A 27,168-nucleotide genomic window follows, 5' to 3' on the forward strand; every position below is an offset into this window, starting at 1 on the left:
CACGCGCTGGGTGGGCGGCGGGCGCCCCTGAGGCTACGCGTGGGATCCGGAGGTTTTTTTGTTAGAGAAAAACACTGAGCTTTAGCAGTCAATTGAGAGACAAGCGGCGCACCCTCGCAGAGCAAACTGAAAACTGCTTCAGAGGAACCAGGAAGTCAGGGCCCCAGCCGAGAAACTCGTGGACAGGCGGCGCACGGAGAGGGAACATACAAGGCACGCAGAGAGCGAGAGATCCCGTGCCTTGTGGAGGCCAGCACGTGCATCAGAGGAGGGAGAATCGAGAGAACCGGAGAAACAAAAGGAAACGCATGCAGAAGAATCATACGACCTTTGACAAGAAGTTGTTTCAAAAACGCGCGCTGCGTCGCGGCTTCGCGGGGCTCATGACTGCGTCCACCGGCGGACTTCCTGGCCTTCTGGGGCTGTGACGCTCTGAAGAAACAAATCAAATCAAAAAATAGTTTGAATACATTAATTTATTGAGCAATTAATGAAACTACATAAATATTTATATAGTTGATATAATAATGAAAATACATTTCATACAATGTCATCATATGAAGCGCCCATACTAGGGAACCTAAAACAGAAATACAACCCCGATGCCTGATCAAGGCAGCACACCCCGGCGAGGATTGCGCTTGGTCTTTTCTGTTATGACTTGTGTAGAAGCAAAAGACTCCGGCAGCCGCGGGCAGATACAGCAGCAGACTCGCCCCCCAGAGGCACTCTCAAAACCCACCTGTTCGTAGTTCTTTCCTCGGACTTCGTCCCAGTTTGTTGAGAGGACCGTCCCACCCGACGTTTGCTGGAAACAAAGGACAGGAAAAGAACGAACGCAGAGATCCCACGACTGGTTCTTCTCACCACAGCCACCATTCTTCTACAGCGAAAGAATGACAAGGCAAGGACGGAAACGGGAAAAAGCAGAAAACACGGACGCAGAAGAAGACAGCGAAGGCGCACTAGCCACGGCGCTGGCCGGCTGAAAGGAGGACAATTCGGCGGAAGAGAGGGATAAGTAGGGCTAGAATGATGGATGCATTGAACGTACGTATGACTTGATCATAGCGCGCCTCGTGTCGTCATCCGCATTTGCGTAGATCTGTTGGAAGAGCTTCTGAAGCGCAGCCTCGCCTTCCTTGTCGTCGTCCTTCAACTCATCATCGATTTCCTAGACCGGAAAAGAAAAGGTCCGTCTCTAAGCGTCAAGCGAGTCGTGCACCGCACGCCAGCCGAACAGGCGACAGAGAGGTCTATTCAGTCGTCTGGCCGCGGACTACTTTACGCGCCTGTTTGTCTACTTTTTCCTCTGCGTGATTACATAAAAATCTAACCAAAACTCAATGCATGGATGTGCATCTTCACTTATTTGTAAGCATCCATTTTCTACTTGGCGATCTTCAGTCCTCCATTCCAGGCGCCACAATAGGTTAGGCCAGGCACGTCTATCTTTCTTTCTATCTATGTATCTTTCTACCTTTCTACCTAATGCAGAACGCTCTGCGTCCGTGCATGCCCCCGCCGCCAGGGAAATGCATGGCTTCCTGGAGAGCCCACTTACTTTTTCGACTTGGTTCCAGTCGATCTTCTTCTTGGACGACGGATACATCGGTTGCTTCGACTTTTCGTTCGTGTCTGCTTCTTTGTTCTCGCCCTTCCCGCACTCTCCCTCCGGTTTCTTCGCCGAGTCCACTGTCGCGATGGGCTGCAGAGGCGCGGCCGGTCCCACGGGCGACGCCTCGAGGGCAGCCCAGTGGAAGCCTGCGCGCTTCTTCTTCAGCGAAACTTCGATCTTTGTCTGGCGGCAAACGAGTGTCGCAGCAGAGCAAAGCAGATCCCACACGACGCTTGTCTGCGCACCGCGACGTTCGAATCCTCACAGAGACCGGAAACGCGAAAAACGGATTCAGGCAACCGTCAAGAGGCGAGTCTCTTCACTACAGCGGGGGCGAAAGGAAGGGAAGTCTTCCAAGATGTACACTGTGACACGGCCTTCAGCCAGAAGACGCAACGAAAACAAGCGTGCGCAGTTCCTCTCCTGCCACCATAAAGGTTTTACTGAGACGCGAGACGTCCAATAAGACGTACGAATTCGCGGGTAGAAGGCAACGGCGCGTCTAAAATGCCCGAAACAAGACAGAACAGACATCACGCGCCACCACAACGTACGCAACCAGCGAAGACGATGGACAGCGCCCGCCAGAACGCTCCCGCAACAACGAGGAAAACGCAAAGCCGTGTCAAGTACTTATTTATGCGTGCATAGACATGCCCGTGTCGGCGCCTTCGAGCGAGCAGATGCCGACAAATACCACCCTGTGCGGGAAGGTGCCGCGGACACGACGTTACCCACACAGAGCCGCGGCTCCACAGGACAGCCGACGAGGCGATGGGGCTTACCTGCGAGAGCGTGTACTTGGACTCTTCTGGAACGATTTCCTCCAAGAGCTGCTCAATGTGGAAAACGTAAAGCTTCTTCTCTTCGCCGCAAGTTGCAGCTGAAGCCGGCGCGCCTCCCTCGGTGGGTGCAGGAAGAGGAGGGACGAGCAGGCGCACGCAGAACTCTCGAGGTTTGAATTCGATGGATTGCACGTCCCCAGGAGACAGATGCTTCACGAAAAACGTGAGACACAGACGCTCTCCACTTTGCATCCATTCGAACCTGGGCATGGAGAGTGCATACAGCCACACAAAGAACCCTAACACTGACAACTGACACGCACGAAACGTACGCGCGCAGCACACAAGGCCATCCAAAATAAAGCAAGCGAAACCACGGTTCACCTTACACAATGACATATGGGGCTACGACTTGCTGAAGGTGCGGTCTATACGGGCAGCGTAGAACGCGTGTCGAGGTTATTCGGGCACACTGATTTCTGCTAGTTCAGCGCCGACAGTCACACGCACAGCTGCACTCGATGAAGCCCTACAGCTTTATTGCAGGTTAAGCCACACACATGCCATTCAACTAACTGGGAAGGCAAGGGGGGACGTACCGAGGAGTCTGCGTGCGACGTGCTGGCCCCGACGCGGAGCTCGCGCCGCCCTGCAGTGTACAAGAAGCGCTGGGTGAAGCCATCCTCGAAAAATACAGCTGACGAAATGCAGAGATAGATCTTGAAAGGGAACAGCTTCGATGGTCAACGAAGCCAGAGCGTGTATGAATGGTCTCGTTTTCGACGGTGTCCCGCAGAGAAAGCTGGTGCTGATCCGCTGCCTCACTTGGTCGGCGAAAGGGTCGCTCAGCCGGTGCACACCTGTAACGCACACGACTGAGTGAAGACTTAGACACCGTGTCGTCTTTACGGTGGTCAGAGGCTAGACTTCCCGTTTACTCAGCGATTGCGCTAGCTGCCGTACCAAAGCAGGCAAACGGCACAGATACAAAATGGCACAACTGTGTGCTGCAGTAACCTAACGTTGGCGGGCGCAGCCCGCGCCGAACGCATCCAGCTGCAGCGTGCTTTGCGCTCGCAGGAGGCACAAGTCAATCAACGCACGCACGCGACAAGATCCTCTAGAGAAGAGTACCCCGCCGCCTTGCCGTGGCACACCACTGAATCGGAAACTTTACACATGACCTCCAGATAGGATGAAAGAACAGAGGCTGCGGTGCACGCTGACAATCGAATGCACCATCAATGACGATGTCAGGCTACTGCAAACAGAAGCAGCATGAAAGAAGACGACGAGCGTTTCCAGACATGCCACAATCAAACGGAACAAGGATAAGCACGGTCGCGCAAAGTTGCCCGACAACAACTCATGCGATTGTTCGCAACCGTGCAGCACCAGGACAAACCGCTGGCAACGGGCGTACACGGCACCGTGTACGCCCGTTGCCAGCTCACAAGCCGCTGTGCGCATCCGACAAGAAACGCTGTTGCAGCATGCAAGAGCAGGCGTGCGGAGTACACAAGTGTTTTGAGGTGTAAGATTACCTCGTCTGAAGGCCACTAGTCACCGCAGTCTGCTCGCTTCTGTCCTCCTCCCGTGTTCTGTGATCGGCAAAAAGAAGACGGCGTGCCGCTTTGTGCCTGCGACCGATTGTCCTGGCCAGACTCACCCCTCAAGCTTTCTCCGGAGACGGGTCCAGCTTGCAACCGCGTTCTTTCGGCACCCTCATTGCCCGTTAGGTGAACGCAGATCGGTTAGGCTGTCACAACACTGAGTGTGCTGCTCTGCTGCTGGAGATCCCTGGAAGAACTTGTGCCGTTGCCAGTTTCGAGGGCATCTGTGCCTCATTTGCTCCCGCGTGTCGCCTCTTCGCGTCTCACGCAGAGCGGCGGCCAATAATCGAGCCGTTCCTCCGAGTCCGCTGACGTGGCTGTGTACTGGCGTTTCCGAAATGAGTGCGGATACGCTGCCTGAAGGCGCTCACAATGGAGTGAGCCCTTCGGCCCGGGAGGGCTTTGAGGGCGCGAGCGACCCTGTGTCGATGACGGACGCTCTCCGTGCCGCTTCGCTGGCAGCTCGCGGGGGAACTCTCCCGGGTGAGTTGGCTGCTTCTCTAGACGTCGTGCTCGCTCTCCTTCAGTCGAATTCTGCAGAGGGAGACTCTCCAGAGGAGTTGCCTGCTGCGCTGGATGCCGCCACAGTCAAGATCCTCACCAGCGCAGTCGGCCTGCACATTCCCGTCACACCGGAGACGGCCAAAGCGGCGTCGGCTCAGCTTCAGCAGATTCTGCAGGTTGTTTGCAAAGCTCTGGTGCTTGAAGTCCGCGCCGCCGGTTGCTCGTCGGGAGCAGCCGCCAGCGATGACGTGTTGCCAACACTGACGGCTTTCTGTTTGGGCGCACAGCACGCTCTCAAACGTCTGAAGACGGCATCAGCCACTGTTGCAGCGGCTGGAGTTGGGCGGTACTTCGCTGTGCTCCTGGATGTCATCCAGCAGCTGAGTGACCCCGAAGCACAGCTGTTCTTTCAGCACCAGGCATGCGGCTCGGTTTTCTCGGCGGCCCTCGCGCTCTTGGGTCGAGCTCTCGCGCCCGATGCGGCCGCCGCAGCAGAGGCAGCGATCCGGGCGAGCGGCTCACAGGACAGCGTGACACAGCTTGAGCAACAGATGTTCCAGCCCAACGCGGGGAGTTCCAACGCCATTCTCCGAGGAAAAGCCGTCCATCTGCTGGAGCGACTCTGCGACATCTCACCATCCGTCCGCGAACTGCTCCAGCAGGACATCTCGAAGGGCCTCGCGTCACCCCTCGCGGAAGGGGCTTGTGGACCGTACGTTTCTGTCTTCGTTGTCGGGCGCTATCTGCGCCAGACCTTGCTGAGCAACGCCGCGAAAACGCGAGGAACAGCCAACAAAGGAGGCTCCAGCGCTGCAAAGCACACGGCTGCTGACGACGAAAAGGCCAAACTTTTGGCCGCCAAAAAGGCAGAGGCGCTGGAAATGAGGCAGACCATGCTCGAGGTGTATGTTCAGGTGAGATGCGCACGATTCTTCCAAGACGTGTGTGTCTGCGGTTTACGGCACCACTGCTAAGCAGCAGCACGCTGCTGCAGTGCGGTGGAGCGGTCTGCCGTCTTCGGTTGGAGCCTTGAATTCTGCAAGCGGCTCCGTGCGTGTGCTGCAGTTCGGCTCCTGTGCAGATTTTTGTATCAGTCTGTCCAGTTTCTGCAGTAAATTGTATAGAACCAGTAACACATACAGTGTATAGACGGAATTGAGGACCATATCCTTCAAAACTGGTGGCAACATCCGCTCCCCGGCGGAGGGCGAGGTTGCTGGGGCAGCTTTTTGCGTATTTTTGCGGGAAATACCAAATACCGATTATACCGATGCCTGCTGCGTACGTTGAGTTCGCAGCCTCTTGCGAACGCTGAGTGCATGCGTGCTACCTACGCGGATGGGGACGCCTATGGAGGTGCGTCGCGTTGTGAAGAGGGATGTCAGCCCTCCGGTGGTTTCAGTCAGGACTCGACTTGCGGCATGCCGCGCACCCGAAACATGCACGTGGATGTTTCTTGCAGGCAGTTGTGGAGGCCCGACAGCCCCCCGCCGCTCTCCTCTCCGCAGCGTTTCGCCCTCTTCTTTCGCTCGTTCAAGAAGGAGACTGGGCGACTCTCCTGCCCCCGCTGCAGCGCAGCCTGAAGCGCACTCCGAATGCGGCGCTGGCTGCGGCCGTCTCTCTCTTTTCGTCTTCTTCTGTCGAGTGCAGCAGGTAAGTGACGACAGCCGCAGACACAGCGAGTCGGCAGCGCGAGCAGTGGTGCGACGCTCTCTGTTTCAAGGACCGGAGGCACACGAGAGAGCGAATGCAGCTGGAGCAGCTGTTTGCGCGCCGCGGATGCATCTGTGACGACGCATCCTTCGCTGCCCAGCGGCCTGACGATGTGCCGCGGACTCGTGAGTGCCCGTCAGAGGGACTCTTGGACCTGTTCCTTGCGATGTGCGCTCTGCGCACCTCGTGCCGCCTTTGTGCTCTTCAGCTGCTTGACTTCTGTCTGCGACCAAGGCCTCCTCGACATCGTGAAAAGCAGCAGCACTACAACAACCGAGACTGCTCGACTGCAGACGGCGCTGCAAGTTATCGGCTTGCTCGCGCAGCGCTGCAGCGACACGGCTGCTCTGGTCCAGGTCGTCTTAAAGCGTCTCTACGAGCCGCTCAAGAAAGGCAGTTTCACGAAGGCTGGAGAGAGAATCGCTTTCCTTGCGGTGAGTCAAACAGACGGTGCCGATCTCGAAGGGGTACCTAGCAACCCACTTCTGCACGCTTCTTCGCAGGATTTTGCGACTTTGGGCAGTGGGGGTGTTCATTTTCTTCGACGCGTCTCAGCTAGTTTTCACTGCGCCTTGAGAGTTGGAGCGACCGACTGACACCAGACGTGCTCCGTGGAACCAGCCAGCACCTGCTAGGGCTGCATGGAGTGCGTCTCCTTGCTGAGGCGAAGAGCATATCACATCTAATGATAATCGTGCAATATGCACCAGTGCGAACTTCCGTAAAGAGTTGTCTACGTCTTCCGCGGACGTCTCACGCGTGGGCGGAGGTCGGGGGGGGGGGGGGGGGGGGCGGGCGAGCAGCGAGAGAGGACGAAGAACGGGCGGAAGCGAGAAGAGTCTCGAAGAAGAAGGGACTAGTGGGGGACTGCAGCGGTAGAATTGTGGGATTGGAGACTGGGAATCTACTGCACCAAAGAGGACGACGAGGCGGCGGGATGATTCCTTCTCCTGTATGCCGCGTCTGCGGCTAGTCGAGACAATCAGAGCGCAAAGGAGGGGACAGAAGCGTGATGGCTCTTGCAGGCACCTGCTGTATGCCTGTGCGGGCGGTCATCCTACCTGCGTGTGCTGGCGTGTGTGCCCAGGCCCTGTCGGAGTGCCTTCTGTCGCCACATCTGCGCCGGCGCTTCCCGTCGGAGTTGCGCGAGGAATGGCTTTCGGACTTTGCGTCCGGTAAGACTTCGTTCTTCCTCACGTCTCTGCAGAACGAACTGAACGAAGAAGTGAAGGTGGCAGTCTGCCGAGTTGTCGGCCTTCTCCTCGCCGTGTCGCTTCCCCTGGCGCCGGAGCCAGATGCCCTGAAGCCCTTCGTCGCTGCCCTGTCCAAGCTCCTCTCTCTGCCGGGAGCAGGGACCGCCACTGGCAAGTCTGCGTCATCGTCGCCGCGGCTGGCTGCCGCAGCTCTCGAAGCGCTCACCGTCGCGGCGGTCAGCCAGCGGAGCCGCGTGGCGGGCCTTGGCGTCCTCAGGGAGGCGAGCGCCGCCGCTGCGGCTCTGCTGCCGGTCGCGACGACGAAAGTCGGTCTGCGGCCGCAGTGTCTGCAAGCCTGGGCGCTGCTCTCTCTCTTGGAAGACCTGCGGGCGAACGAGGAGGGCTCCGCAGGCGCCGCAGCAGGAGACAAAGAGGCGACGGATCTCGTGCCAAAGAACGCCGCGCAACTGATCGTCGAAGAGGACTCCTACCTCAACAGCTTAGTCGCCATGGAGAAGGTCTGCAACCCGGGGGGGAGAGATGCGGGGGCAAGGGGGGGAGGGGGGGCAGCCTGCCTGGCGAGTTTGGGAGCACAAAGAGGCAGACGCCGCGTTCGTGCGGGTCACAGACTTGCCAGCCAACTGTGTCTCTGTGTGCTAGTGGCTAAGTTCGATTCCAGTGCTGCGCTGCCAGATGATTCTTGTAGACTTTTAGTGGGAGGGTAGCTCGTAAATCTGTTGCTCTCGCGGCTTTGCCATGCGCAGAGGCCCAGGGTAGCGAGCATGCTTCACCTGAGAAGCGGCCTCGATTTTTTTGGCGTAAGCCGGAGGACTACGCGGCTCGGCGTTGACAGCGTCGCTGTCTGTTGGTCTGTTTTGGTCCGCGTCTTCTCCCCTTCTGTAGAGAGCCGATCTCAACTCCGCGGGCGCGGGTCGCCTACGCTCTCATGCGCCTCATATCTGTCCAGAGGTATTTTGCAACGCAGATGCATAGACATATATATATATATATATATATATATTGCATTTTTTGTGTGCGGTTGGCTGGCTCACTGCACACACGTCTGATGTGTATTCCTTTTGGTCTTCGGCGTTTAGGCCCAGGAAGCGGAGGAGCTGCGTTCGCAGCTTCGTTTCTTCAGCATCCTCTGTGCGCGGCGCCCCCTCGTTCTGTCGGCCGTCGCGTACGGCTTTCCGCATCAACTGTCCACCGAGCCTCTTCTCCTCGCTGGGAGCGGAGCCGGTTTCCTGAATCTCGGTGACCGCGCGCAAGTCCCTTTTCCTCTCGAGTCTTTCGGCCCCGCTTGCTCTCTTCTGTCTGGCTTCCACTTTGGAGTTGTGCGCCTCCTCATGACCGTCATGCAGCGGCGTCTTCAGGGCGCCTCCGCGGGCGACGAGGAGACTTCGGCCTCTCCTGCGCCTCGGGGAACGCCCGCAGCTTCCTCCAGCCTGTCGCGGCCCTTCGGCGCGACGTCATCGTTCTTCCTCTCCCGCCTCCAACAAGCCGTCCGCACTGTCCCTGAGTTTGTTGACTTGCTTCTTCTCGCGTTCTACTTCCAGCTGGCGCGTTTCTCCGCGCCGGTCGGGACGCCCGCAGCGTCTCGGTCTGTCGCTCAGGCTGCGGCAGGAAACGCAGCGCCGTCGAGCTCTGCGTCGACTTCGGCCGTCGGCGTCCCTCCGTCTGCCGCGGCGCTCCGCTCCACGCTGAGGTTCCTCCTCACGCTGCGCTACCCGCAGGCCTCCACTGCGCCTGCGCTTGCGCACGGCGGCCCTGCGGCGCCTTCGCCGCAGTTCAACGCCCTGCTGCTGCTCTGCCTGATGCATCCGCTGCTGCTTCAGTCTCGCAAGAAGTCTGGGGGCCACGTGATCCGCGCGTGTCTCGTGCGCGTCCAGGCGCTGTGCGGCGCCGACGCCGCGGGCGCTGGAGAGACCGAGTCGAAAAAGAAGAAGAAGCCCGGCCTCGTTGCCTGGGATACTCTTTTCGGGCTCTTGCCTCTCGCCGCGCAAGCCGGCTGCTCGACGAGCGAAGCCACGGGCGGCTACAGGGATGCGCTCTTCGGGCTCGTCGAGGGGCTGAGAGGCCTCTGTCTGGCAGCCAAAACGGAGGAACGGATAGAGAAGACGCCCCCCGGCGCCGCCAGCCGGAAGAAGAAGAGCTGCGGCGAGGTGGCTGCGCGTGACGAGGAAGACCTGGGAGGCAAGCCGAGCAGGAGTGGTCGCGCCGAAGAGGCCTCGACGCGTCAGAGCAGCGTGCCGATTTCTTTGTTGCTCAGGGGCCTCGAGTCGGCTGCCAAGGCTGCATGCAGCCAGCTTGCGGGCTTGTTGGGCACGGAGGAAATGAAGGCTTTCTCCGAGCAAGACGTCGCGCTCTACTTTGCGCGCGACGACGAGCTTTACCGCGAAGAAGGGACTTACCAGGCGCAGGAAGTCGAGGCGAAAAACGTGAAGAAGAACAAGTTCCAGAGCGCCTTGTACGGCGACCTCGCAGACGAAATCCAGCAAGAGCCCAAGACACGGGCAGGCGCCGGAGCCTCGAAGAGCTCCGCCAAGCCCACAGGCGCCGCCGGCGTGCACCGCGCGGGCGCCACTGCGTCGGCGCGGAAAGATGCGCGAGGCGCGCGGCCTGGTCACGGCGCCGGCGGCGCAGCTGCCGGGAGTGGCAACCAGACGAAGGCAGACTTGGAGGCCGAGGAGCTCGCTCTGCAGCAGGCGCAGCGTCGCCGCATGCGCGCCAGCGTCGAGCGGACGGAGTACGCGTTGCAGTGCCTGGGACTCTTGGGGGAGTGCATGCCTGGCGCAGTGGAGGCTCTCTTTTCGGTTCAGGACGAGGGCGGGAAGGCGAAGGCCGTTGCCGAGGACGCTAGCCAGGCGGCGGGGGGCAGGCACGCGGAGGGGGGAAGTGTGCGCCTGCAGGTTGCCTTCCAGGATCTCATGCGCAGCCCCCTGGTGAGCATGGAGGCGCTGAAGACGCTGCGGCGGATCGTGAATGGCGGGCTGGTGCCGCAGGCCGTCGTTCCGCGGCGCAGCGTTCTCCCCGATGCGCTGCTGCGCGTGGGGTTGAGCCTGCCGCTAGAAGAGGCGGACGTGCAGCTGCTGGCAACTATCCACCCGAAGGCAGTCCTGTCGCCGGCTGCGGCGGCGTTGATTCTGCCTGTCGTCTCGGCGATTCTTCAGAACGCCCAGAGTTCCGGCCTGCCGGCCTCGCAGCAGGCCATGGAGCTCCTCCGCCAGCAGCTGCAGCTGCGCGCGCCGTTGCATGAGCGCGAAGTTCTCGGCTGCCTCTCCTGTTCGCTCCGCGCGCATCCGTCGCTAGTCAGCACGGCCGCGACGGCGCTGCAGGACTTTTGCGCATACCTCCTCGCGCGCAGGGAGAAGAAACGCGACGACGCTTGCGACGCGGAGACTGAGGAAGCTGACCAGACGTCGCTCCTGGAGACGCTTCTGAACGTCGCGGTCGCCGACGATGCCACGGTGCGGCGCGCAGTCGTCGAGGCCCTCCAGGTCGCCCCCAAGGACTTCCTCAAGAAGCACCTCGAGTGCATCGCGTACTTGCTCGTTCTGCAGCAAGACGTCAAAGAGGGCGACGAAGACGCAGACGCGAAGCGCACGCAGCTCGCCGCCAGCAAGCTGCTCAAATCCGTCTGGGTGCAGAACGAAGTTGTCAACAAGGAGAGACTCGGGGACGTCGGCGTGCTCCTGCGGACGCCCCACAAGGGCTTCCAGCTCCTGGTAAACTTCTGAAGCCCGTAGAGGAAGGAAACTTAAGCAACGAAGCGATTTGGGGGTACATCGTGTTGCTGAGGCCTCTGCGCATACGACCAGTTGGACACGAGGACGGCGATCAGACGAGTGACGTTCTTCTTCCTTGTTGAGTTGCGAGCGGAATGCAGAGTGCGCGTCCGCCGCACGCGCCTCATCCGCCGGCGCTCCCTGCGCACAGCGTCGAGCTGGAGTCTCTGCATCCGCACCTTCGCGCCTCCGCGCACTCTGCGCAGACGTGCGAACGTGTATGGCCTTGCGGTCGTGTCTGCGCGGCAGTTCTTCGGCGATGCAAAAAACTGGGTGGAGCAAAACCTCAGTCTCAGTCTCAGTGTTTCAGGTGCCGCAGGGAAGGCGTGCACTCTCTTCTACGTAGAGTTGCGTGACCCTTCTGCGTGCTGCATGGCCTTTTTTGAGTTCTTTTCTTGCGTGTGCAGGCGGCGAAGGCCTTCGCCTCGCTCGTCGCGGACTTGGGCGGCGCGAGCCAGCTCGACGTGGCGATGTCTGCGTTGCCGCAGCTATTTTCTTGGTATCTGCTGGAGTCGTATCCCGAGGGCGCGGAGAAGGCGGCGGCGCGTCGCGCGCGGCGTGCGGCTGAGAAGAGCGGCGCGGCTGCAGAGGGCGCGGAGCGCGGCGCGCGCGGGGGCGATGCGAAGCCGACCATTGCGTACCAGAAAAAGGAGGCAAAAGACCCGTTTTTCGTCGGCGGGAAGGGCCGAAAGACGCAAGGCGGCTCGCCTGGCTCGCCGGCGTCGCCGCAGCCGACCGCCGATGCACGCGAAGGCGAGAAGAACGGCGGGGGAGGGGCGAGTCCGAACCTGAAGACGCTGGAGGCGCACGGAGCCGCGGCACGGCCTGCGACGCGCGGAGAAGAAGAGGAGCAGCAGGAGTCGTTGAACATGAAGCTGGGTGTGGCGCGGACGCTGCAGTGCCTCGCAGAGAGGCGGCTGCTGGCGTGGGAAGAAGCCGTTCAGGAAGTGCTTCGCTTTTTGCTGACTTCCGCGTTGACAACAGTCGAGGCGATCGAGGACGAGGGCCTGCAGCAGGCGCTGCTCGCTGCAGGTGTGGCGGCGATTCAGAACTGCGCGACGGAGAACGAGGAGGACGGCGGGCAGGCGGTGCGCCAAGAGCTCTTCCACGTCGTGGAGAAAGCGTCGAAGAAGGGCGTCTCCGCGTGCGGCGCGGCGGGCGAAGGCAAGAAGGCGCGCAGCGTGGACGCGTCTGAAGTGCAGGCGGTGTTGAACGTCGCCTGCTCCGTCTTTTTCGGCGCGATTGCGGAGAAGCTGGACGGCTCGGATCCCACGGTGAAGAAGATCATCAAGGAGTTGATTGCCTGCATCGTCGACCCGCGCGCGCCCTCGCCAGACGTCCAGCGCACGATCTCGCGCGCGCTGTCTCCGCTGGTTCGCCTCTGCGCGTCGGGCGGCGCCACGCCTGCAGGCGAGGTCTCCGAGAGCCAGGCCTTCTGCTTCTCGCTGCTGTCGCAGATGCTGGACGCCGCGCTGACGGGCGACGACATCGTGGTGCGGCGCGGCGGCGCGCGGGGTTTGGGCGGCATCGTCAAAGGGCTGGGCATTCTCACGCTCAAGACGCAGCACGTGATGGACGCGCTCAAGGAGGCGATGGAGAGCAAGGACGGCGTGCGGCGCCAGGGCGCGTTGCTCTGCATCGAGGCGTTGTCTGACGCCCTCGGCCGGCTCTTCGAGCCCTACACGCTGCACACGCTCTCTCTGCTCCTGAGCAGCTTCTCCGACACAGCCTTCCCCGTGCGCCTCGCCGCCCAGCAGGCAGCCAGGCAGATCATGGCGCAGCTCAGCGGCCATGGCGTGAAGCTCATCCTCCCCACGCTGATTGAGAAGCTCGAAGACCCGCAGTGGCGAACCAAAGTCGGCAGCATCGAGCTTCTCGGCGCCATGACTCACTGCGCGCCGCGGCAACTCGCCTCCTGCCTCCCGCAGGTCGTCCCCCTCCTCAGCGAAGTCATGTCAGACACGTGCTTCCCTAAAGTCCGCGAAAGCGCCCGCGACGCCCTCTTCGCTATCGCGGAGGTCATATCTAATCCAGAAATCAAGCAGCTCGCCCCGAAGGTGCGGAAAGAACGAGGCGGGCGGGGCCTGGTGGCTCTGTTTCATCGCGAAAAAACGCCCGCTCATGTGGCGCCCGTAGACCTGGCGGACCTGCCTGCCTCTGCGCGGGCGTGTCTGTCTTAAAACCAGAGAGCAACGACCAGAAAAAGACGAGAGACGTGGATGAATGGCCCAGTGCAAATAGGAGGATCAAGCGTATAGGATGTCTTTCCGTCAAGGGACGCCACCACGTTCCCGCCTCGTTGATGCTGGGCTCTCGAACTCCGGTTTCAGGCGGGTTCAGTCTGTGTGTCTCTCTTGGTTTCTTCGCCACGTTTCGTCCACTTCGCGAGGAGGCAGCTGCCTGTGACTTTTTTCTTCTTTCTTCCGCGTATGAGTTTTCTCAGCTCATCGAGACGCTCGTGGATCCGACGACGGAGAATACGAAGCGCATGCTCGAGGTTCTGCTGACGACATCTTTCCGGAATTCCGTGGACGCTCCCTCGCTGGCACTGGTGTGCCCGATTGCCATTCGCGGCCTGCGCGAGCGCGGCTCGGAGACGAAGCACAAAGCGGCGAATATCGTGGGGTCCATGGTGTGTCTGGCGACGGAGCCGAAGGACTTCCTGCCCTACCTCCCGCAGATTCTCGTGCACCTGCAGTCGACGCTCGTGGATCCGATTCCGCATGTGCGTGCGGCGGCTGCGCGTGCCTTCGGCACGATTGCCAAGGGCGTCGGCGAGGAGCACCTGAGCGACGTGCTTTCGTGGCTCTTTCGCACACTCAAGACTTCGGAGAGCTCCGTGGAGCGCAGCGGGGCGGCCTACGGGCTGTCCGAAGTCCTCGTCGCGCTCGGGCCTGAGCGCCTCAAGGCCTTCCTGCCTGACATCCTCGCGAACGCCACCGACCAGCAGGCGCCGCCCGACGTCCGCGAGGGATACCTCGGCTTGTTTGTCTACTTGCCCACGGCATTCCGCGAGAGTTTCCAGGACTACGTGCCCGAAGTCCTGCCGGTGCTTCTCGGCGGCCTCGCCGACAACGCCGAGCCCGTCCGCGAAGTCTCGCTGCGCGCCTGCGACGTCTGCGTCCAGCAGTATGCGCAGACGCACACCGCGCTCCTGCTGCGGCCCCTGGAGGACGGGCTCTTCAGCCCCGACTGGCGCATTCGCCAGAGCTCCGTGACGCTCATTGGCACGCTCCTCGATCGTCTGCTGCGCGGCTGCGGCGAAGGCGTCGCGGCGGAGGACGTGATGCAGACGGAGATCCTGAGTCTGGAGCGCCGTGCGTTCATCCTCAGCTCGCTCTACATCATTCGCTCCGACGAAGCGGCGGCCGTCAGGCAGACAGCTGTCCAAGTCTGGAAGAGCCTCGTCTCCAACAGCCCGCGCACGCTCAAGGAACTCCTCCCCATCCTCACCAAGCGACTCATCAGCAACCTCGCCGCCTCCTCCGCACTCCCCGGAGGCGAAGAAAAGCAACGCGTCGCCGCCCGCTGCATCGGAAGCCTCGCGCACAAACTTGGAGACGCGGTGCTGCCCCAGCTGCTGCCCTGCCTCGAGCAGGTCAGAGACGCCGCCCAGAACCCGCTTTCTTTGGCGTCCTTCCTCTGTTAAATGCCCGCGCTGTCCATCTTGCTCGTTGATCGAAGGGGCTTTCACGCCGTATCCTCTCTGCCTACGTCCTGTCTGCCTGTTCAGAGACTCCGCTCGCACCCCGACGTCTGTCGCGGACCGTCGTTGGTCTGCTCCTGTGTTACCGCGTGAAGACTCGCCGTTGTGTTTGTTGCTGTAATTACAGTCTCGTTTTGAAAGTGGAAGTTCAATGTTGAAACTATTCTTAGCCTACACGCGGAGGGGAAAGGGCGATTTTTGTAAGAAAATTCGAAGGAAAATTCTGAATTTTATTTTTCTATAACCCATATAATGCTCTCGGGAACCGACCTCCGAGCCACCCTATATATTGGTGCGACGAGTGCGCTGTTGTTTATCGGCCTTTCTGCTGCGCGTTTGTTCGCAGTCTCTCAGGAGCCCAGATGCCTCGACGCGTCGGGGCGTGTGCGTGGGTTTGGCGGAAGTTGTCGCCTCGGCGCCGCGCGCCACTCTGGTGGAGCACATGTCTCCGTTGCTGCAAACGGTTCGCTCGGCGTTAGCCGATCACGACGCGTCGGTTCAGCACGCAGCGAGCCGCGCGGCAGGCTGCCTCATCGACGGCCTCGGCAGCGACGCCTCAGACCGCATCCTGCCCCCGATGCTGTCGCAGCTCATCGAGCCCGCGGTGTACACGCGTGAACAGGCTGCGAAGGTTTTCACGTCGCTGCGCGAGGCTCAGCTGCAAGGCTTCGAGTTGCTGCTGCAGGAGCAGACGCAGGCCGTCCTGCCGCGACTCCTCGCACTCGTCGGAGACGCATCGCGGCCCCTGGACGCCTCCAAGCTTCGCCTTCTTGGCTCATGCGCCACAATTCAGCCTCTCGAGAGACTGCAGCGCAACCTCAAGCGAATCCTGCAGCTCCTCCTCGGCGCCTGCTGTCAGACAGGTGGGTTAGCCCAAGTCCAGCGCCGAGGCGCCGGACTGCGCCGAGGCGCCGCGAGAGGAAACAAAGACACGCACGCGGGCGCGTGGACGCCGCAGGGATTTTTGATTCGCTGATAACTCAAACATATCACTGTCGATCCAACAAACTTCCCAAGCTCTGCATACGCGGGGCAAGCACACAACAGAAAAGCGAGTAGTGCCTTCTCAGACAGAGGCTCGCCTGTACCTTCGTGCATTCTGGGCCTACACCGGTCCTCTCTGTCTGCCAGTCGCTGAAGTCAACATTTGCCCGGCAAGGGAGAAATGCATGGTGCACTGGGGTGAGGCAATTTGTGTTGCCCTGCAGCGGAGACGCGACCGTCTCAAGTGTACGAATGCTACCAGTGCCGCGTTTTCGGTGACTTTCTTCGTTGTCTGCGGCCTTCGTCTACCTCTGCTCTGTCTGCGTGCGTCTCTGTGCCCTCTCTTTCTGTGCACGTGATTCGGTTGTCTCACTCTGGACCCTGCTCTCCTCCGTCGCGTGTTTCTTTCTTTGCTTTCATACGTGTTTCGTGCTGCGTCGTTTGCCTTCCGTTTGCACGAATCTCTCTCCTTCTGGCCGCGGGCCTTCCCCCCGTTTTCTGTCCGTCTCTCGGGTCTTTGTCTTCCGGCGACTGATACGGTGTCAAGCGTTCATCCTATGTCTTTTCTCGCGTGTCTCGTTCTGCGTCAGCTCTGCCTGAGAGTGCGGACTCGACGCTGCTGTGGACGGAGGCGCTCGCGGCGGCGCTGCGGCTGATCAAGCGCCTGGACGCGGAGGGGATCACGCTGCTCGTGGCAGTTTTGGAGGAAGAGCTGCGAAACGTGAACCCGATCGTCGAGCTCACTGCGCACGGTCGCCAGCAGCTACTCTCGCGAAGCGCGGCGACTGCGGCGCGGGCTGCGTACCAGAACGCGGCGGGGGCCGGCAAGTCCAAGCGAGACGACGACGGGGAGGACGGCGAGGAGGCGGGCGCCGCGAAGACCGCGACGTCGACCTTCGCGCCGATCGCCGCCACGGCCTTCTTGAACATGAAGGAGTTGCGGGCACATCCGGACTTCATGAAGTTTGTTGAAACCGACCCCCTGAACGGCAGGCGCAGACGTGCCATCGGAGAAGTCTTTCTGCTGCTGCTCTGGTCGCGCGGCGTCAACTCCATGGTGCCCTTCCTCGAACACATCCTCCAGCTCGTCCTCCCCATGGCGCTAGCCGACCCCGCCGAAGAGGCCCTTGTCGCCGGAGGCGCGTGCCTGGCTGCCCTCCACGTGCAAATCAGACGCGAGGAGCTGCTCGGAATCATTCCCGAGGTGCGCCTGGCAGCGGGCTCTGAGGGCACAGACACCCCCACTCTAGGCCGCACGTGGGCACTCGACCCCCCACACACACGCAACTACGACTATATATATACGCATATATGCATACGTATATCTGTATATATGTATGTATGCATAGATATATGTATGTATGCATGTATGTATATATACAGGTAGAGATGCCTGTATGTCGCAGAACGGCAGCATCAGGAGAGAAAGGCGATGAGGTGAGGTGCCCCGTGTCGAGACTGTCTATTGGGCGTGCGGTGTGTCGCTTTTCAGCTGCACGGTACAGTGCTGAAGTTCGTGGCGGATCCGGTGACTGGGAAGCCAGTTGGCAGCCAAGTGCTGGTGCTGCCTGGACTGGCGATCTCGAAGAAGGAGCCCGCGACGTTCGCGCTGTCTCCCGCGCCGCTACCGCCCGCGTTCCCGCCCTTCAGCAGCGCCTCGCTGCTGGCAGCTGAGCCGCCGAATCCGTGCCCGTCGACGTTCGAGACGCTGGCGCTGATTTACCAGCAGGGACTGATGTATGGCACCTCGACGATTCGGGAGGCCTCCGCCCGCGCGCTCCAGCAGCTCGTCCTGCATGCAAGCGCCTCTGCAGTCGAGCCCATGGCGGTGAAGCTCGCGGGTCCGCTCATTCGCACGGTCGGCGACAAGTTCTGCGGCCAGGTGAAGGGCGCAATCCTCCTCGCCATCCGGTGAGCGCCAGCAGACACAGCCGCGTCTGCTAAGAAGACGCAAGCTGGCGCCGCCGCGCCGCGCACGCTACTCACGTCACCAGAGTTCCCAACGGTGACGAGAGATCGGCGGCGCTCTCTCGAATTACCCCTTCCCCCCCTCCCCCCGCCCCCCCGCGTGATTGTGCGCGACAGGGGTCGCGCATGCATGAGGTGCCGCATCCGGTGGCCCCCGCAGATATACGGACTACCGCCTCGACCCTTCAGATGCAGACCCATTTCGACACCAATATATATATATATATATATATATATATATATATATATATATGCATACATGGATACCGCGTGTGCCCAAGGGATGTGTGGAAATCGTGGCGACGTGCTGCGCATGCATGTCCGTGACCGTTTCTTGAGCGCTTGTGAGTCGCTTCTATCCGTTCTGTCTTTGCCGCTCTGTTCACGCGGGTAAAGCGCACAGTTCCGCGCCCACGCGCTCCCGGTTCGGGATAGGAGCCCCGCAAACTCCCCCCTTGCTGAACCCGCCTCGGCCCCCGGTCAAGGAAGCGTCTTCTGCGGGTTGGTGGATGTTTGTGCCCTTTGCAGAGCGCTGCTGCTGAAGGCTGGCCTGAGTGTGAAGCCTCTGCTGCCGCAGCTCCAGACGACGCTGCTGAAGTGCATCGTCGATCCTCATCCCACTGTGCGCACTCTCGGCTGCCGCATCATTGGCACGGTCACGTCGCTTAATGTGAGCACGCGCGTGGAAGGACTTCTTGGAGACCTGGTCGGCCTCATTCAGAACGCGGCGGCGACCGGAGCCGGTGCGCTGCAGGTTTCTCTTCTCCAGGTACGTTGGCGACTCGGTGCCGCGTGGATCGCTCCCGCGCTTCAATGGAGCATGCACTCCACGTGGCGCACGGCGTGCCTGGAGTGCAGAGAAGGCGGGCGCGTCTCTTTTATTCCTGCGACAAAGCAACTCGTTGGAGCGGCGTGCGACACCGTCAGGCGTTTCCACCACGTAGGGGGTACCGGTGTGGCGCCCGCATTCGCGCCGGCGGGAGACTTACCTGCGCGCATTCTCTTCGAAGCGAGGTATACATGCGCAGAGCGTTGGTGACTCTCTGTGTGCGTTTCTTCGTGTGGTGTCCTGCGTATTCCGTGCTTCTCTGATGGCCTGTGCTGACGCGTAACTCCGGCGTGTTGCTCGTTCTGCACATCGCGCGGGCCCGTACATCCTTGTCACTCCGAGTCTACCTTCTCAGCATGCGGCGGTGGGCTGCGCTCTTGGGGACGCGACCCTGTGTTCACGATCCGCGGTCTGCCTTCCTCGTATTCAGGCGGTTTCAAACGTCCTTCGCAGCCTCACAGCTCGGTGCTCCGGAGCGACCTACGCGAAGGTCCTCGACGCCACGTGGGAAGGCGTGCGGAGCCGGCAGGAAGAGGAGGCGAAAGTCGCGGCCGGTCAGGCGATCTCCGTGCTCCTTCTGAAGCATGCGAGCCGCGAGGATGCGCTCGCTTTCTTGCGCGACCAAGTTCTCGACAGCGGCAACCAATTCGAAGCGGACAGCCGCTTGGTAAGCGGCTGCGAAATTCTTAGCTGAAAACGGCGGGCTGCGTGCGAAAGCGTTGAGTGCGGCGGGGGGGGGGGGGGGGGAAGGGGGGGGGGGCAAGCGTAGTGAAACCTCGTGCGAAAAGAATAACGCTTCATTTAGGCCTGGCTTTTTTTCCGCCGCGTTTGTCACGTCGCGCTACATCCATAAGCACGTCTATGTCGGTGGGGTGTGCGCTGCTGGCTGTTGTTCAGGCCGCTTGCCTCGTCCTGACTCCGATTTTCCGTGGAGGCCGAGACGGTTGGGAAATCCTGAAGGACTCAGACATCGAAGACGAGATATTCGTGCTCATCGGCACTCTCCTGGAAGACCAGGCGAGCGCCGTCCAGCGCGCAGCTCTCGATGTCTTCCGAGTTGCAGCGGCTTGCAGCAGGTAACTCTCACCTCTCTGTTTTACGCGTATACATGTATATATATATATATATATGTGGAGGTTCTCGGGCATGTCCCGCTGAGTTTTTTTTTCTGAATCTGTGTGGCTTGTGTGCGTGCATGACGTGTGGCGAGTCGCGTGTCTCCATTTCTGCAGACACGACCAAGCGGTTGCGCGTCACTGCTTCAAGCTCGTTGGCAACGCGAAGGCTGCTGCGGCGGCGGCGGGCGTGACGAACACAGGAGCCCTTCTCGCTTGTCTCCGGGGCCTGCGAAGCCTCGCCAAGCACTCCACCGCTCTGCTGGCAGACAAGCGCGAGCGCTACTTGCTCGACACCTGCGACTTGGCGTCGCTCTATCTCTTCCATCAGTCTCCGGTTGTCAAGCTTCAGGTGAGGAAAGAATGGAGAGAGGAGAGAGGGGGCGGTGAGTCTCAGATTTCTAAGCCCCTGGGGGCGGGTGGGCATTTACTTAAAGGCTCTCCTTGCGTCCACAGTGGACCGGAGGATTTTTCGATAGGCTGGCCCTGCATTTTTATAGCGCACTGAGTTTTTTAAGCGCCGCTGTGATCCACCCGACTCCTCTCGATGACACGCGAGCGACACTGGGCTGTCGAAACGAAGGGCTAGGGCTTTGCGAGTCTCGGCGTCGCTCTGTCCGCGACAAAGCTAGCAAAGAAAAGCCACGTTGTGGTGCTTGCCCGCGTGGTGCAAAGGGAGATGTTGAGTAGCAGCATTCCTTTGGTAGGGCACCATCTGTAGCAGGGCTAAGCAAAGTCGTTTCCGCTGCGCCGGTCTTCGCCGACCCGGAGGAAAGGAGATTTTTGTGGAGATTTTCGTCTTGTGGATCCTTGCTTCAGAAGTATTGCCGTCCAAAATCGTGCGGTGGCAGTGTTTGGGTTGCCAGCATGCCCACAGTTTCAACCTACTCTTCCCTCTAGGCGGCACTACGAGCTCGCGCTGAGTAACTAATTGAGTGGTGGTAGTTTTGATCCGCCCAAACGCGTTTTTCTCCCGTTTTGTCTCTATTCCGCAACCGAGCAGCCGTGCGTTGACCTCTGTGCTGGTTCCCATAGTTGTATACTTTCAGCCTCCTTCTTTTGCTTCGCCCTCTCCCTGTGTGTTGTTCAGGCCGAGGCCGTTTTCCGCTACGCGCTCCGTGTGTCGGGCAGCGAAGATGGACGCGATGAAGCTGGGATCTTCGAAGCTCTTCAGCAACTGCAGGCAGGCGGTTTCGATCCTCGCAGACTCCAGCAGCTCTCTGAGTACGCGAAGCGTGTCCTGACACGCACGGCTCAGTCCACCAACCAACTCTCAGACACGGACGACGAGGAAGAAGACAGCCAAGAGGATCTGAACGACTTCGACTGGATGGCCTAGAGCTGGCGGAAGAATATGAAGACCCCTCCCCCCCGTCTCCCGTCCCCCATCCCCCCGTCCCCCCGTCCCCGCCCCGTCCTTCTTGGCGGATAGGAACGTGGACGTAGTTGTCGTCTTCGTGTCGGCCTGCTGCGGCTTATATGCGTGAGAGTGCGGTGGTAGTACCGTTGGACGTTCAGACACTCGCGAAGCGCGGCTGGGTGGTATGAAGCTGTTTGCATGCGTTGGCCGTCACTGCACTTCCTTCCTCGCAGTGAAACGCGGTCCTGGTTCCCTGAGGTACCTAGTCTTACCCTTTGTTGTGTTTGTTGGGAGTCCTGTGCCGACCCGGCCTGCTGCGTATCAAGTGGTTGTGAGAGCCTGGATTCGGTCGTGTGCAACGTCTACATTTCTGAGCTTGTACCTGTACGTAGGTGCACGTAAATGATTCGGCGTATGCGCGGCTACGCAATAGTCTACAGCAGGTTGACTGCCGCTACGTGACGATTTCCTTTCGGCTCTGCTCGTCGCGCAATGACTTTTAATACATCACTATTTCCTTCCGGCCGTGATCGCCGTTCAGTCACGCCAGCAGTTTGCACGCGTCATTTGGGCAAAGCACGTCCCTGTCAGACGCCGTGTTGGAGGGGCCTGCAGTCTACCGAATTTTAAGTTGTCAAACGACACCTACCTCGCGCGTGCCGCTACGGTACCTCACGGCGCGCGGTCGTGTCGCCTGCTCTGAGCGGCCTCACCCGCAATCGCCAAGAGGCGGCCCTAACAGGAGAATATAGTGCGCTTTACTAGAGGGATTGTGCCGCGAGATATGCCTGGCGGCGCTGGCATGTAGGCTCGAGGCTGACGACAAAGGTGATAAGCTCGCAGCCCCCCCCCCCCCCTCCTCCTCGCCCCGCCTCCCTCGCAGTCCGTTTCGTGATCGGTTCCCAAATGCAGTTGTGTCCTCTTTGCTGCGCTGTGTAACAAGCAGAGACAATTGTTTGGTACAGACAGAGTGACCAGCTTTCACTGACAGGTTCCCGCGCCGTTGGCCCGCGTAAATCTCTTCACAAGCACGCCGTTTTAGTGTCGAGATCCTGAACCGTTGTCCGAAGGGATGACGGGAAAACGGCGCGCAGGAAACAATCCATCGCGCATCTGGTCAGAGAAAGTACCATTTCCGGCTGAGACTGAAGATCCGATTTCTTGTCTCCCTCCGCCGGTTGCTTGCACCTGACGTTTTAGTGTTTCCGGTTTGGCTGCTTTTAGTATCCATCACATCCCAGGACACTATCCTTTGGGGAGAACCTCGAGAAATCCGAAGTCTCGTCGAGTCTATATCAGTTCTGGTTCCCACTGGCATTTTTGTAGACACGGCTCACGTTCATTCCGTGGTAACCCAAATTACCGCAGCGTGATATCGGGAGCCACACCAGGCGAATTGCAAACTGTATGCGAGCCACTACCCTAATGTCCTCTCGCTTTCGGTCAACTACCAGCAGGGAACGTCCCTGTATGCGAAAACACGACAATTCTCTTCAAAGCAGCAAAATATTGGATGTGTTCTTTGTTTTCTTTATATCGAGGCGTCTTACCACGAGCCCGGGTCTAGAGCCAGTGAGTGTTCTACTACTTTTTAGTACAGTGTAATTTGTTCTTGCATGCGAGTAAATCAGATAGCCCCTGGTAGCCAATTCAGTGTTCACCGGACGTCGGGTAGGATTGCTGCACAAGGATGATGCAAAAGTGTAAAATCGTTTGCGATGTTACCCAGTAGAAAAAACTCCTCCTCCGTCCGAGCTCACGCAGCTCGAAGCCGCAGAGCTTTGCCCGTCCCCTGAGGTATTCTTACGCCGAGTTAAAAACAAAAGTGGGAGGGAGGTACCCCACACGTCCAGGGCCCTGAGGGGGGCAGTATGCTTTCCGTTTCAGTGAGACATCCTGATGTCCTACACGGTTTTCGTAAACCCTCAACCGCGCTTGCAGGCGGCCACATTTGATCGGGTTCACCGGATGTGTCTACGAGCTTGCTTTACTTTCCGTTACGCTTATCGTGACTAAGAACTGCAACTGGAAATAGAACAACAACATGAACCACCCGGAGCCGGATGCATGATGAACAAGTGGAGGCCATGAACTGGTGTGATAACGCTGAGGCAAAACGGGAAAGTTCATAGCGGACAGCTGGATGGCAGTAGACGCTTCTCAGTACGAGGTTTAGCGCTGCAAAATGCTTCGTCAACTAATGCGGTCGAGTCCACGCCAGCTGGACAGCTCCAGCGCGTTATCGAGCAATGGGAAGAATGGTGAAGAGCGCGGACGAAGGCGCGTTGGTGGGCGTCGCGGAAGAGCGCGCTCTCTTCCATCATCGGTAGGCCGTCAGTCTACGCTCCGGAGCGGCCAAACTACGGATCCTCTTGAGTTGGTGGAACGTTATGGACCGGGTAAGGAGGTGTTGAATGACTGCCGAATCGTACCTCCTCACTTGAATGAAGGCCACTCCTCAAACGCAATTGCGATGATACGACAAAGGCCGAGGCCTGCCCGGCCCTCACACCGATCGTTATCGCCATCGGCGGCGGCGTGTTCAGAACGCAAGGTGAAAACGCCGTATGACAGCGACACAACCGCGAGGCGAAGGTCGATGCCAAGGACCTTTACTACGCGAGAGAAACGGAGTAGCTGCACATCAGCATCAGAGGCACTCTTACGTTTCCGCGATAGTGAACTCACCAGCTCGTTCTCTAAAACTCCTAATGACGAAGCTTTTTCGAAATTCTCCTACGGCGGACGTGGCCCTGGTGCGAGAGGAGGCAACAGTGTCTCAAGAAGCTCAACAGAAGTGCCACTGGTAACGACTAGTCCAGCTAAAACAGCGCAACACCTGAATGTGGCGGACACCCCCCTGCCACCGCCTTTACGCATGGAGATTACAGGCCGCTTGGCGACATGGAACCACGGTTGTCATGTGAGAGCGCTGCATTCGTCATCGTCCCCGCTAGCCTATATAGATTCCCCCCGCTCTCGCTCGAGAACCCTACAGTCAGGAGGTCAGCGAAGTGATGACGTTTCCATACTGAAACGAGGTGCCGAGAAGGCAACAATGCTGAATATAGATGTATGGCTAGAGCCGTTTCGTAAACGAATAAACACCCTCAGCGATATATGCAGGGATATGGTCCGCGACATTGAGCTGACAATAAACAGCCGTCCGCCCTTTCGGGGTTCTTCTATTCACATACCTGCGGAGGAGGACCACCATCAAAGTTTACAAGATCTCCCGCCATGCTCCTCTCGGTCAGTTGGAGGCTCTTTGCCGAGCTGTCAGCAAACCCCACAAGAACTGGCAAGACATAAAAAAGTTCCGTTCCAGCAAACTTGGACGGAAGCCGGGGAGAACGGTCACTGTGAGCCGTACAAACGGCGTCTTATACCTTTTCTACCCGGAGGTGAAGGTCACCAGGTCATTTCTAAGGCAGAATCTGGAGCAGCAGAGCCGGGAAACAACGGTTCTCTTCGGTTTCCTATGTACAACAAGGCTGGCAATGCGGCCACCGCGGTGTCCGCTGCCCGGGGATCAGTGCCGTGTTACCCCATGGCGTCAACGACAGTAGCGTTTCTATCAGGAGAGGAAGAACATGCAAGAGTGGCAGCGTTCACGAAGCATCTTGCTGAGATAGCAGCAATACTGCGTATCACTAATCCCGACGCCGTCAAGCGCAAGCTCTTCGTGGCAGAAAATTGCCCCTTTTTGATCCCGCCCAGCGAGGCGGAGGACTTCTTCGCTTTCTCTATCATTCTATACAGCTTAACGCTTCCCCAAAACTACCGGTGGAACCAAGGAGTCTATAAGCTTCCACCGGCTGTGAGCGTCAGAGAGGCTTGATAGCCCCAGTGACGAATGCCCAGGCTCCGCGGGCGTGCGTCCTCGTATTTTCTCGACATAAAGAAATGGAGAATCTCGTTCCTACCGGCTGTGAGCCACGTCTACTCTCACTTGGACTCGTTTTCGCCGTAGCCTTCCATCTCGAAACCACATGCTCGTCTGGATCAGCTAGTTTCAGTGATAGGCAGTCTCGCCGAGCTCTCAAGAGGCCGAACTTTAACGCTGGCAGCGTTCTCCAAGGCCGGGGCGCGGGGGGCGGGTAGAATATGGCATTTTGACATTCACTTTGGCAAACCACGTCACTTCACTGGCCGTTAAACAGCATCTACTAACTCGTTCCCGTAATGGCTGACTCAGTTTAGGGTTTAGGGGGTTTAGGGGGATAGTCGCGACAATCGCCAAATGCGTGTTGGGTCCCCCGGGATGACGTGGTCTAATAAAAAAATCACACGCTAATGCTGTGTCAAAGTTGCTCTGAACTGCCGTTTTCGTCTCCGTACTGTGCACTACAATCTACACACCCTACAATGGCATCAGCAGGAAAACAAACATGTGACTGACCATCGCCACTTCGCTTGCGTTTCCCGTGCGTACACGGGCACCACGCCGGTGATGAGCTCGTTCCCCGTCCGTTACGCTGAGCAGCTCAGGACAGCTAACAAGCTACCATGAGGAACGACGCTTTCGCGCCCCCACCGCAACTCGCCGTTCTTTGGCCACACCACAGAGGCAGGATTTTCTCCTGCTTGATGTTTACTGCGTCCGCATCTCTGCACGATGCCTGCAGGTCCATGCTCTGTCGTGGGAGCTGAACAACGCGCTCCTGCGCCTGTGCAGAGCGATTCCAGAAGACTGGCTACTGGATCTTTACAACGTGATTCCGCGCAATCAAAGGGCAGGCTGGCAGCAACTCCTTCAGACAGTTGAGTCTCAACTTGAGGTATTCACTCAGAGCTACCGAAAGTTTGAGGTGGAGTATTGCACCCACATGGCCAAACTACTTCGGATGGTGTTTGAGCCTCTCGCCGTCATGTGCCGCGAGTCCCGCGTTCTCCTCGATAAAGCTAATACGGGTCCTATCGAAGGGGTATCTTGGATAAGTTATGAACCGCCACGAAACAGGAAACATGGAAGACCCTCTGCATTTCCCGCCGAACAGGAGGAAACGGGGAGACGGCGGAAGGATAGTCCTGCTCAAAAGTTCAGTGGCAGTCCAGAGCAGGGAGATGAGAAAGCTGCAGTGACAGGCGACCCCCTCGGTGCCCGCAGAGAACAACAAAGGTCCCGTACTGCAATGATGCAGTACCAGAGATCGTCTTGCTTTGAGGCAGTCTGCGAAACGAACCTGCTTCAACGGCTCTATGAATTGTATACAACAGGCAGACTGAGTTTTGACTGCGATCCCGTAGAGACCTTCGATCCTGGAGTCCTTTACAGAGCAAAACGAATTAGATCATTCCGGTAGGCGCGGCGCCCTTGGCCACACACACCGGAGGGCTCGCAGGAAGAATCTATACGCGCATTGCCGCATGCCGCTGCAAGCGTGCTTCCTCTTCGCATACTCACGAACTTCTCAAATAGAGTGTTGAAGCAGCATGGACGTCCGGAATTAAACCAGAACTGTTCAGTGCTGCCGAAGACGCGCCTGGCGATTGCGCAACAGCCGCCAACCTAAGTTTATCTCTTTGATATTATATCCGTATCTCTTTCGTGCTTGTCTTTGGGAAGCATGAGAAGGCGAACAGTAACACGGTCTCGATCAAGGGTATTCTTTGCGTCGCGGCTTTGTTTCGGAATGTCATTGCAAACCAAGATTATTCCGTTTGCAGTCATTTCCATGAGAGGCAAAATCTTTGTCAATGATAACTCCGCAAGTGTTTCAATTGGGGTGTTGGCCACCTCATTGAAGGCGTCTGGATCGTGCTGCGGAGGCGTGAACGGAGAGAGCTGGTGCTAGCCTGGACATATGATGCGCCTCCTCTGTCGCCTCTCCAACGCAGGACGGGAACAGACATAGACAGACTCTGCGTGGCGCATGCCATAGCAACCGCAGTTCTATACGAAACACAAACCGGCAGGTTCGCTTTGGCGGAGGCTGAAGATTGCGTGCAAAACTTCGCTCTCAATCCTACTTTCAATCGCAATCCGACG

The 27,168-nt window shown here is 59.0% G+C and overlaps 3 protein-coding genes across 3 annotated transcripts; 2 read left to right on the plus strand and 1 right to left on the minus strand.

Annotated features, from left to right (window-relative positions):
- Positions 1 to 381: 381 nt before the first annotated feature.
- Positions 382 to 3,085, minus strand: BESB_009830 (SGS domain-containing protein; the record flags this gene model as incomplete). The annotated part of the gene is made up of 6 exons (XM_029359737.1): positions 382 to 432; positions 743 to 808; positions 1,055 to 1,174; positions 1,565 to 1,801; positions 2,404 to 2,665; positions 3,003 to 3,085. The coding sequence occupies 6 exons, from the start codon at positions 3,083 to 3,085 to the stop codon at positions 382 to 384; spliced, it is 819 nt and encodes a 272-aa protein (XP_029222650.1).
- Positions 3,086 to 4,354: 1,269 nt separating this feature from the next.
- Positions 4,355 to 21,155, plus strand: BESB_009840 (putative GCN1; the record flags this gene model as incomplete). Its single annotated transcript, XM_029359738.1, has 15 exons — positions 4,355 to 5,434; positions 5,983 to 6,173; positions 6,442 to 6,667; positions 7,321 to 7,944; positions 8,524 to 11,154; positions 11,622 to 13,271; positions 13,658 to 14,812; positions 15,267 to 15,783; positions 16,495 to 17,108; positions 17,397 to 17,815; positions 18,401 to 18,641; positions 19,132 to 19,368; positions 19,599 to 19,777; positions 19,934 to 20,168; positions 20,907 to 21,155. 15 exons carry the CDS (start codon positions 4,355 to 4,357, stop codon positions 21,153 to 21,155), a joined length of 10,248 nt encoding a protein of 3,415 aa, XP_029222651.1.
- A 2,206-nt stretch (positions 21,156 to 23,361) lies between these two features.
- On the plus strand, positions 23,362 to 26,482 carry BESB_009850 (uncharacterized protein; the record flags this gene model as incomplete). The annotated part of the gene is made up of 2 exons (XM_029359739.1): positions 23,362 to 24,996; positions 25,805 to 26,482. 2 exons carry the CDS (start codon positions 23,362 to 23,364, stop codon positions 26,480 to 26,482), a joined length of 2,313 nt encoding a protein of 770 aa, XP_029222652.1.
- Positions 26,483 to 27,168: the final 686 nt, after the last annotated feature.

This window comes from Besnoitia besnoiti, chromosome I, assembly GCF_002563875.1.
Source record: "Besnoitia besnoiti strain Bb-Ger1 chromosome I, whole genome shotgun sequence".
NCBI lineage: Eukaryota > Apicomplexa > Conoidasida > Eucoccidiorida > Sarcocystidae > Besnoitia > Besnoitia besnoiti.